The sequence below is a fragment of the Pezoporus wallicus genome, unplaced genomic scaffold (assembly GCF_028554395.1).
Source record: "Pezoporus wallicus isolate ANWC-B61680 ecotype Strahan unplaced genomic scaffold, APGP_CSIRO_Pwel_v1 contig_5418, whole genome shotgun sequence".
In the NCBI taxonomy this organism is placed as follows: domain Eukaryota; kingdom Metazoa; phylum Chordata; class Aves; order Psittaciformes; family Psittacidae; genus Pezoporus; species Pezoporus wallicus.
In genome coordinates this window covers 3,479,474-3,491,892 of record NW_026640709.1, presented here as the reverse complement: position 1 = coordinate 3,491,892, position 12,419 = coordinate 3,479,474, and the positions used below count along the sequence as shown (strand labels likewise).

The 12,419-nt window shown below is 35.5% G+C and overlaps 1 protein-coding gene across 6 annotated transcripts in view; it reads right to left on the bottom strand.

Annotated features, from left to right (window-relative positions):
* Positions 1-12,419, bottom strand: part of FMN1 (formin 1) — a 187,904-nt gene that overhangs the window by 97,526 nt on the left and 77,959 nt on the right. For all 6 annotated transcript variants that reach the window (XM_057420082.1, XM_057420085.1, XM_057420084.1 and 3 more), the window contains one exon: positions 10,552-10,613. In XM_057420082.1, the coding sequence (XP_057276065.1) occupies positions 10,552-10,613 (62 nt within the window). The remainder of the gene's footprint in view (positions 1-10,551; positions 10,614-12,419) is intronic.

Below are 12,419 nucleotides of genomic sequence, written 5' to 3'. Positions count from 1 at the left end.
CGTCTTTCTGTTCATCTTTTATGCATATTCAACTGTATGCTACTTGGGGAATGTGTCAATGAAATTATTATATTGTTGTCACCCTTCACTTCTGTCATATAAAATGAGTCTTCTCCTAAATTAAACCCCATTCTTCAGCAATATGATTCTTTACATATGTTTTCTCCCTCTTTTTCCTCCTTTTTACCATTTTCCAGGACCCAGATAACAGCCAGGCTACCATCCTTCCAATTGCAAAGCCTGTGTACTTTTCTCCAGCAGGAAGTGCCTGTCAAAAGACTTGCAAGCTTTTTGCCAGTGCATTTGTACATACTGAGTCTAACGGCTCTATAAAGACATGACAGAGCTGTTTAAAAAAAATAAATATATATATATGAATCACAAGTTTAAAAAAAAAAAAATCCACAATTAAGTCTGCTGACAAAGAATATAGTGGAAGCAGGAACTGAATCAGCTCATTCTTTCACACTAGTGCTAAGCTTTCTGAGATCATGTAAGTCTAATGTAACAAACACACCTTCATTTTTCTCTCTACAGGAAGAAAATAAATAGCCATGCAAAGCAGATCTATGACACAAGGATTCTGTAGCTGTTTTCTGACAGGACCATGTTTTTCAAGGTATTATTCTGTGCAATATGCCAACCATCCCTTGCATTATGGACTGCAGACAGTCCTATATTCTTCTAAGCTTTAGCATTTCCTCTTCCAGCTGCTTGCGGACCTTCAGTCTCTCTAAATGTTCTGTCCTCTTTTCCATGCTCTTCACAGAATGATTTCCAAGTTGCCTCAAATTTTGCTTCCCTCATCCTGATTGCTTTGTGTCTGCTCTGTGTTTCTGTGAAATTATATTCAACTAGGTTTTGTTTCCTGCACATATACATTTCCTCTCCTCAATCCTTTTACTACCATCCAACCATTTTAGACTGCACAAGTTAACTCACTTGGAGAACTTTGTTATACAATACATAGCTCACAACAGCTCATCTCTAATACTTGCTTTTCTACAGCTGTCCTATTTACATATAATTTTACCCAGATGAACCCTTTTACTAAGAGTAAATCCCTCCCCCTCTGCACAACTTCTATTCAAACACCTTGATGCAGCCTTGAAATTTCTTGGTAATATCTCAAAATCATGCAAACATTATGAATGCAAATACATGGGAAAATATCCTATTACGTCAACTTGGTAAGCCATGTACTCTCCTGTGGCATCTCTGTGCCCGCAGAGAAATCTCACTGGAATCTAAATCCTTCTTGAATCTAATGTATATATCAAGCAGAAAATTATTAATGCCTTGGATGTATTAACTTCTCGCCACAGGCACATCTGCTAAGCAATGTCATCCCTTGACATAATGATAGCACCTCTAAAATACTAGACTGAATATTACTTAATAAAGCCAAGTGTTAACAACGTGCGCTTAAAGAGGTACATTTCAGGCTATAAATACGTAAATATTAAGTAGATAGTTTAGCATTTTATGTAATTTTATATTTTTGGTAGGTAAGATAAAATTCCAACTAATACTAAAGTTTCTCTTCATTTGAATGAATGTTTTTAAAAAGAATAAAACCATGAAAAAAATTAACTGACAAAAAAGTAAAACAAAAACCTGTATGTATCTCAGGTAGCAGTGAGAAGGGAATACCATGCTCACTAGAAGACTGCAAGTTAGGAGAAGAGAAGGCTGTGTGGTGACCTCATAGCAGCCTTCCAGTATCTGAAGGGGGCCTACAAGGATGCTGAAGAGGGACTCCTAGGGACAGTAGCAATAGGACAAGGGATAATGAGTTCAAACCAAAGTAGAGGAAGTTCAGGTTCGATATAAGGGAAACGTTCTTTACTGTTAGGGTGGTGAGGCTCTGGAACAGATTGCCCAAAGAAGGGGTAAATGATCCATCCCTGGCAGTGTTCAAGGCCAGGCTGGACAGAGACTTGGGTGACATGGTCTAGTGTGACGTGCCCCTGCCCAGGGCAGGAGGACTGGAACTAGATGATCTACAGGTCCTTTCCAAACCTAACAATTCTACGACTCTGTGTAACACCCAACACATGCCATACCATGCAGAAAGGGAGCAATCCTTGCATAAAGTGACTATGAGTTGATTCTTCCTAAATGAAAGCTAGCCATGCTAGGAAAAATAAATCTGACACAGTTTGTAAAACATGGGTAGGCAGCAAAATTGAGACCTTGGAAGTTTCAAGTAAAACTGATACTTTCATGGACAATTTAGTTGGTAATATCTCTACATATTGTTAAGCTCTGTTAAACATTTAAATTCTACAGAACAGAATGAGACAATTCAACATGCAACATGTCAATAAATGTAAACGATATATCGCATACAACTTCTCTGAGTCCAAGCTAATTAAAGAATGAAACCACATCATATGTTGAAAATTCATTTTAAATTTCTGTTGAACTAGGACCAGGAACAACTAACATGCAGAATACAAACATGATAACAACAGCCTTTCCCATCACAAACATTGTAGTTACTTTCCTATTCTGTTTCTCACTTGCAGCTGCTACCCTAGTCTTAAGGTTACCTAGCTTACTATGTCTGTATAGGTATAAAGGTACTAACACCTATGTTATGTGGTGGTATTTAAATTGCTATGTCCAATGAGAAAAAAAAAAAAATTGCTATTTAAATATTTTAAAATACAACATACAAAAATATAGGCAGGCATTTAAAATTCTATTTTAATTAACAGACTTGTTTTGATGAAAATTTACTTTCAAGAAGTTACAGTATTTCTCATTTGCCAGGGAAATTATAAGAATCATTACTTTTACTGATATATATAATGATTTGGCACGTAAAATGTGAAAACAATGAAAAAAAATGCCTGAAAACAAGTTGAAAATAAAAGTTTCTGTGACGAAAACTACAGAGGCAGTATGGATCCAATAAGAAAACTGATTGTAGTAGAGAGCAAGTTGTCTCTGATCTTGGGAGAATGTTTTTGGACACCTAACAGCTTTTTTATTACTCTGGCTGATTAAAATAAAAAGCCTTACTACTAAAATGTTCTTTTTGATGAGTTTTTTTGCCATGAACTATAGACCTTGCAATCCAGTGGGATACAAATCCTTTGATCCTGTGCAGTCACATAAATTCAAAGTCGTAAAACAACATTGAATTTGATTTTATTAGTGTGGCTGATGTTGCCAGAATTGTAATGCAACCTTGTTTTCCTTCTCTTTTCTTCCTTTTCTTTTGGGGACAGGGTGGTGAGGAAAGGAGAGTTTACTGTCAACACTGCTTCACAGTATGAAGAACTAATTTATTAGGCAACCAGACTCCAAGATTAAGCCATTATAACACAGCTTTGTAACTGTATAGGAAAGTAATGATATAAATCACATTCTGCTAAGTTGCAACCAATTACTTGGTTGAAGCAAAAGTCAAAGCAAAAAAGAGTGTAAGTAAAGCACAGGTAAAAGAAGAGAAAAAGTTATACATCTATAGAAGGATATCAGGCAACAGCGAATACTACTTTTCAACAGGAAATAGTCAGCCAAATAGTTTAAGAAAAATAAAAAATATAAAATATATAAAATATAAAATAACTCCTCACTTTTATAAGATTTTTATGTTGTATGAGCATAATTTTTGTCTAAAAATTCTGAGAATACCCAGACTGAGGAGATGACTAGCCTCTCCACCAATAGAGAGCTCTCATGTGCAATGAAAACAACTAAAAGATTTTTAGGCGTAGCAAACCACTGACTTCCTAGTTAACAATGGAAATTAATTTTCTGGGACCTTTCTGACACCAGACAGCAAAATAACAATGGAGATTCTATTTTACTTTAAGTAAAATAGACTTTACATAGTCACCTGCTAGATGACTATGTTCCTTAAGAGATGACAGGTAATTAAGAGATGACTGATGCTTACAATTATCACATTCCTCGTGTTACAGAGAGGGACCTCAACAACACAAAAAAAATGATGGCTTGGTGAAACAGTCCTTCCTTCAACATGGAATATATTATACTACCTTTTTCTCTATAGCAAAGAGAATGAAGGCAGAGGTTAGTTTCACATTCTGAAAACAGAAGTTTTCAGTAAGTTAACATACTTTCTACGGAAGCAAAAAGAAGAAAATCTATTCTTTTTCTCACAAAATTAAAGATCTTTTCGCATTGACAATATAATACTGGGCTTGACTACAGTGATTAAACAGAAGATTTAAGCTGTAGATATCTTTGTCAAGGTAAAGCATATGAGGATATCCTACACACACATGGTTATGTTTTATGATTTCTATCTTAGTTTAACTTGGAAGCTTCCAATTCTGCATATACAATCATAAAATTTAGTGGTAAAACCAGAAGACAGCCTTTAAAAATTCACCAGTCAGGTAATATTTAGAAGAAAACTCAACTTGTGTTTAGAAACAGTCTTCTTTTTAACACACATAACTACTTTAAGCTAATATATCCTATAAGCTAATTATGCATCATTACATTATTCCACATGTATATAGAATTATAGAATTTGAAGAAAATTGAATCAAATTTGAATAATTACAGAATTTGAAGAAAATATTGCTCACACAAAAATGTGTTAAAAAACTACCTTGGTCAATTATTCAGAAGGCAAAAACTACAAGTATGGTTCCCAGAGCAACCTTAATTTTCTCCATCCAAAGCATGGAACCTCAGGAAGAGGAACAACATATTTTAACAAAGGCATGATAATGCTGACCTGGAAAAACGGTTTCTATACCTACTCAAACTGCAAAGTTCCTGTAAGATGAGTCGAAAGCCATTTTAGTCAGTGTTTCTCAAGTGGTAACCAAAGATACATCTTATTTTCTAAGCAACTGCCTTAAGATTCTGGGATCCTGTTTACAGCTGCAAAGTAAGTCAAAAAAAACAGTGATATGAACATAAGCATCCCACTAAATTTTTTATATCTTAGGTCTCTGTGCATAATAATAATAATCATAATACATGCCAAACTGAATACATATTATAAAAATCAAATTTATACATATAAAAAAACCTGACAAATTAAAACTTGTGACACTGGAAAGTACATAATGAAACTATCTATATTCAGATTACATTTTGATTCATAAAAGGGGAGAGTACTACTCACTGACTAACAAAAATAAAATGAAGAACTGAATAAACTACATTAATTCTAGGCTGTTATTCCAGGCAGAATTGTTCACTTCTAAAAACCCCTGTATTATGATGCCCAGATCCAAGTCTCTGCAATCTATCTCTTATTACCTTCCAGACTACTTCTTTCTCCCTCCAGCTTGCCAGTCTCATCCTCATATCCATTCTCACTATTTTCTACCTAACGTCCTACCTCTCATATATCCATACATCTTTCCAGCTCTTGTAGTCTGCTTCAGATTCCAGTGGCTTTTCTTTCACACTGACTCACCATCAAAAAATGTGTCAGGAACCAGGCTCCTAGCTCTCAAAGCATCTTTGGAAGCATGATTCCAACCTAACCAAGAGTAACGTATGGCACCCATTGATCAGTGGATCTTAGTTTTGCCCCAGTGTTATTTTATAACAATTTAGGCGGGTTTGGTATCTTGGGTGGAATTGTGCAAATGGTACATTAAAAATCTGGTCAGCACCAGAAGATGCAATAGGTCCAGTAAGCACTAAATTTGCAAAGTCAGAAGCTGCTAAAATATGAAGTCTTTAGTGACTTATAAAGAAACGGCTTAGAATTATTAGATTCAAATAAATGTCTGGTGTAGTAAATTTCAAAAAGCAGAGGCACGAGCTACATGTTTTCAAAATCAAAATGGTAAAATAACATTGACAGTACTTAATTTTTAGTGCCTTTTTTTACTTCCTTGACCACATGTCACTTAATTTCTCTTGCAGACAACTATTCCACATTACAGAAGTCTTCCAAATCTGTCAAAATAAAATGTTATCATATTCACCGTATGTATTCTACTTTATTTACTCAAGATGACAGGATAAACTTACTTTCATAAACTATGATAAACACAGGGGTTTACAATGCATTTTTTAGAAGAGCTTCATTTTAGCCCTAATTAAGCAGTGTGTAGAGTATCTAAATTTGAGCAGGAGCTCAGTCTTGATGAATTTTCAAGGCTATAAATTATCTTGCTGATCTCTATGCACATTTTTAACTGCATAATACCACGTCTGTGTTCATGTGCTGAAACAAAGTTAAGATTTTCACTGTATTCAATATGCAGAATATGGTCTGTGGTAACTTCTTAAATAAAAAGGAGAATCCTTGGATCAACATGTGGAACTAACAGCATTCTGAAGCTGCCATGAAGTCTAAACAATCCAAGTTCTTACAGTGAAACTGTATTGATTAAAATAATAGAATGGCAATGTAAGATACAGCAAGCAGCAGTGAAAAACAAACCCAACACAATGGAAGAATAGCCTTCCCGGATATTCAAGCTATATAATAAAACAAAAAATTAATCACAGTGTAAACATATAAATAAAAGACAATGAGGATGAAAAGCAGCCATTGCATCAAAACCATAGCAAATAGGAAGTCAATGGAGAAGGGGAATAATTTTGTTTAAAGTAAGTATCAGAGCATGACAGAGATACTTAAAACTTCATCAAGAATTTAATTATGTATGATGTGAATATAGGCATTATAATGTGCAAGTTTTTAAAACATAATTAAGCACTGAACTGGGGAATATTTTCATACACCATGAAGAATCATTCCAGCCTCTTTTTCTGAATGAAGACGCAATTGTCATCAACTGGTTCCGAAGGGATTAAAGTGCTTCATGTTAGCTCTTTGTGTGCTTGTATGCACCCTGAAGAAAGTTGTTATTTCTTCTGTGTTTTGCTATCATCCCTAGTCTGCTACTCACCTTTTCTACCACTGCCAACACAAATTTTTCATTACAGGTAGATTTTTCTCCTGCTGGGATTTTTCTATTTCAGGAAATGCATACTTTAGAGATTATCTTGCTCCCATTATCTGAGAGCCTTAGAAATACTGAAATTGATATTTTAATACAATTTTATTGGATTTCATTTTCCTTTCTCGTATTTTTTACGCATTTTTCTCAATCTTTATTTTCTCTGTCTTGCACTGTGGAGAGGCTCCACACTGAACAGGGAGGATTCCTTCATGAGGACAAAGTAGCCAAGGAGATACATAAAGACACACAGTTCACACACAGTGGTGAAACCAGACATTTAGCAGCTAAGCACAAAAGACTGAAACATTCCAAGTTACACAAGAGTAGTATCAATAATTAACCACAAGCTGGGAGACCTTCATCAGTAACACCACATGGAAATTCTGAAAAGCCTGAACAGCTCATTAGGAAAGACTGACTAATAAACCCTTACTGACCTTGGCTGCTGCTTTGAGCTGCAACTCCACCAGACAGAAGCATACATGATATAGATTTTCTTCTATTTGTGCATGCTGGGACATAAAAATCCAGCAAAGAACACACAAAGCAGCTAGCACCTGACGGACGCATTTCATTGTGTAAAGGTTAAAAACAACAATCTCAGCATCCTGAAGCAAAAAGTTTTATTAGCATATTGTCAATTTCTTAAATGTTGTTTTGTTAAGTACCGTGGCATATCAAAGCTTTCAACAGTATCCATCACTGGCCCCCATATTTCAGTAGTAGATTTCAAAATACAGTGACTTCTGTTAAATTGTGGAATCCCTATTCACAGATGCACACACAAAACAAAGAAGAGAAAAAAAAAAAACTAAAAATTTTTTGTTTCCATTTCCAGAAGGGAATGCTAAAGATCCCTACCTATTCATCCAGGTCAGAAATTTTTCAATAGAGTCGGTTAAAAAAAAAAAAAAAAAAATCCACTTCATTGTATTAGACTATCTACAAAAGAGAAGATTTAGACAAATCCAAATGTTTTAAAATGCTCTGATTTAGTGTTAAAGCATCTAATTTATTATGTTCTTTCTGAAGCAGAAATGAAATTTCACTTTTACATATAAATAAAAGGCATTTTAAATTGTCAAAATAAAAGTGAAATCACCCACTTCCATAAAAAAGGGGTTTTGAGAAGCACTGGCATATAACAGTGTCCTGGGTTCAGCTCTTAACAGTTGTCTCCTTCTTAGTAGCTGGTACAGAGCTGTGTTTCCCCTTTAGTCTGAGAACAATGCTGTTAACTTTTCAGTCTTGCATGCTCTGCCAGTGTGGAGAGGCACAAAAAGCCAGAAGGACGTAAAGACAGGACACCTGACCCAAACTAGCCAAAGAGGTCTTTCCCTTTCACATTACTTTTTCTTGCACATTTTTCAACCTTCTTCTGTGGCACTTTGAGGCACTAGTCTTTAAGGTGAATTTATTATACAAAATTGTTTTGAAAGGTAAGCAAGCTCAGTGAAAACTAAATTGCTTTCTACCCACTTCTACATTTCAGCTCTTGAAACCTTTGCAAAAATGCAAAAATGCAAACATTACTAGGGAGATCATAAAGGTCACAGAACACCCAACATTCCCCCCCTTAATGAGGCTTATTCTTTCATACTGTCATGGGCAGTTATACATCAACTGCATTACTCTTCACTATTTATTAAGTTTTGATAATATGTTCATAAGATATTACGTTCATATGTTAGATGCTGTTACAGGTATTTCTTTCTAAAATTTGCAATGAGTTACTTTGAGAGGTGCAGAAATATTATTTGATTATAATATTTTTTATAGGTTATTGTTACCAATTATCTAGTACGATTTCTGAAAGCATATATTACACAATGTGCATAATACAGAGTAGTATCACTACAATGTGGTAATGGCTAAATCCACCATTATTCTCAGTTTGGGAACATGTAAAAGATGTAGTGAGTTGGTGGAAGCCAAATAACCTGTACAAGAGAGAGAGATCCATACATAGGGTACAGAGTTATAGGACAGCTTAGGACTTTGATTCCATTTTACAAAAGCAATATTAAACTTCCACGTAGCTGGAGAGGAAGGGAAAGGGAAGAAGGAAAAGTCAGGGGAAAACATAACTTTTTTACTCATTTTATCAAATGAATGTACAGGGAAAAAAAAAGTATGCTGCACCCTTTTGCAGCTATTTGTTGGATTAACTACTGAGTACTGCAATCAGAATATTGCTTTCAAGTTAATTCTTTCCACTCAGAAGTTAGTGGTCCATTTACAATATTTTGATTTAATGTTAAGTCGTTGTTGTCTACTTCATTGGTTACAGATAGCATAGAATTGGTCCTGTAGAGAAAATCTACTGTTGCTCAATAGATACTATTGTTGCTCAATAGATACTATTGTTGCTCAATAGATCCTTACCTATTGTGCTAGCTTTTTTCTGACCTAAAACTAAGACTGTGCCAGATCCACAGATAGTGGGTAGGATGCTACCTCCACACATCCTCTCACAGTTTAAGAAGGAAATAGGACATTTGCAAACACAAGGAGAAGCCGTGACATGCTTTTGGAACTTCTTCCGCAAGACTTAGCTGACATCTAGCGGCAGGAGAAGGAAAAGTAAAAAAATCAGCAGTGGAGAACGGAAATAGTTTTAATGCCTTAAAGATATATAAAGTCAGGGGTTTGTAAATAACACGTGAAAAATTGAATGTTTTGAACACAACACCTAGTAAATGTAGTTAAAAAAAGATGGGTAAAACCGAAGTATTTATCTCTATCACACTTTCTAAACATTATCTACATGTGGACGATTAGCTGAATTATGTACATTAATGAACCTATAGAAGCTTTTCTTGTTGCCCTTGTCATTCCTGGACAAACTAATTGCTGGAAATGGCATACTAGGGCAGGATTTCTCAGTAATTTAGTCACTATGCATCTTTAATGAACCTGATACCTGCCACCAGGCTGGGCTGAGGTCCAAAATCAAGCAGCACGCTGCTAAGGAATGGCCATGGAGGCAGTGATAGTAGTACAAACACAGAAGAGACAATAATGACACTTAAACATGCCCCCCCCTCCCCCCCCCAGCCCAAATCAAACCTAAAAAACAGTATACAGGAAGAAGGCATTACCCTTACACTCTATATTTCTTACACGTATTCTCTAAGCATTTTCTAAGCACCCACTGCTGGTCACTGCTGGAGACAGGATACTTGCTTCAACTGGCCTTTGGAGAGTCTTACAAATGGAATTATCGTGTCTATTTTTAAGTTCACAATGACAGAAAACTGCTTCTACAGAAGTATGTTTCACTGAGAAAGTCAGTACTTAAATGCCAGAGCCTTAATATAATTACCAAATGTAAAAGTACTTCACTGCTGAGTTAGAGGGAAGAATTTAAGAGTACAACAATAATGAAAACTACAAAGGGGAAACACGTAAAAACTGCTTTTTGCCATCATATATGAGTGCATCTATGGATTTTAACTAGATTAATTTTAACTGAGCAGTCAACTGAAAACAAATTTTAGAAAGAAGCAAGTTCTTACCATTTGATGAAAACCATATATTAATGTACGTATTTGCATTACTTAAATCCATAAAATGCACTATAGTCAGGGAAAGAAAAAAAAAACAACAAACTACAAAAGTATACCTTTAATGTTTCAATTTCTTCTTTGTGTTCCCTCTTCAAATGTAAAATGGCCGCTTGGTACTCTGTAAAAATAAATAAAAAAATGTACATTCCATTAGAGTCAGAAAACAATGTGCCATCTTTAGCACAGTGTACTTCATACAACAGCACCGGGCCCAGAATACAGATGTAGGCTCTCAAATAAAAGACCTTTAACAACGGTGATGGAAAAGAACATTTGAACACAGTAACCAGCATTATTTTCTAAGGCCCCATGACCACATTTTCCATGGTGCTTCTGAAAGTAGAGGATAAAACAAATAGGTCTTCCAAACGGGTAGGTGAAAGTGCAGAGAAGACACATCAGACTCAAATAACAAGAAGAAACTTTAGTTTTGCTTAGGTTTGCAGGTAAATGTAGAGCTGATAGGATATTAAGATGTGCATGCACATATGCATGCACACATACCCACCCCTGAATTCTAAAAAAACATGCATCAAATACAATGATTTAAAGTCAACTGTAGACATACAATCACTATCACAGTCAAATTGGATAAGAAAGCAATCACAAATACAAATGAAGACCTGGAAACGTACCCAAGAGCAAGAGACACAAATAATTCTTTGCCTTAATTCTATCAGACGAATATTAATTACAGAGTTCAAGTACCTTCACAGGGTACTGAACAGCTCTTCCATTTAGCAACAATACAATGAAATCTGAAGATATAACAAAATTGAAAGCATGAAACTTAAAGCCAAAGAAATTTAAATCAGCAATGAAAAAATTAGGAAGTTAGGCACTGATTACACAGGTTTAGTGATGGCTGTAATGTTAAGGTGAAGATTTACCAAATGAAACTCTGGAACCTGGGTCTCATACGATGGTTTCCCTCAATCCATACCATGGCTACATATGGCTAGATGAAGAAAGATAAGACCTTTCATTACACCTGTGGAATGATTTAAGAGAAACTTCTCTTCTGTAAGACACTGGCCCAGAAGCTACAGTCCTCTCAAACAAGCAACTGGACTTCATCCTTGGACTGTGAAAGTCACACTTCTATCTGCTTCTAAATCAAAATTCATCCAAAAGTGGATTTCCAGTTCCCTGTCTTGGCTTCTGCTTCCTCGACTAAGAAAAGAATCAAATGCTAACTTTAAAAAAAACCAAACAACTACTGAAATGAGTCCAAAGTCTTTCAATTTTACTGTGAATGTTCTCTAACACTAAAGGGTTTGTACGGTCCCTGGAACATTAGAATCAATGAAACAACATGAGAACATCAAAACATGGATCAAAGCACCAGATCAGTAAAATATTCCAGTGCTTTGGTGTTTTTTCTTGTTTTCTTTCTTTTTTCTCTTGGGAGAAGACGGAGAAAAGAGAAAAGGAAAGATAATCTGGTCTTCACTCTGAAATCTGTATGACATGGAAGCTGTCAATACAAAGCTATTGGTTTTAAACTCAGGTGAAGCTATATGCAAGCAGCTGAACTGATATACAAAATTAAAAGGAAAAGGGATTGATATTGTATATATCAATGTATAAATATTTTATCACGTATATATATTGTATATTGAAAACCTTGGGTGATTCCAGCTACTAATAGTATCTATCTTGACTCCTCTTTCTTCTCTAACAGGCCTTTACTTAGAGCTTTCCAGCATGAGAAAATTGGCTGCTCTTCTGGAATCAGAACCTGTTAGGTCTACAGAGTCTTAGATTTCCTGCTGTTAATTCCTTTGACTGGTTGATATTCCCTCCGGACACAGGCTCTGCTTGTCCATTCACCTGGCTTAACAGGTGAATGTTAAGCTGTTTCGTTAAGTCCTGTCAGGACTCAACAAAACAGCTGGATCAGGTCCCCAGAAAAAGCTGAGAC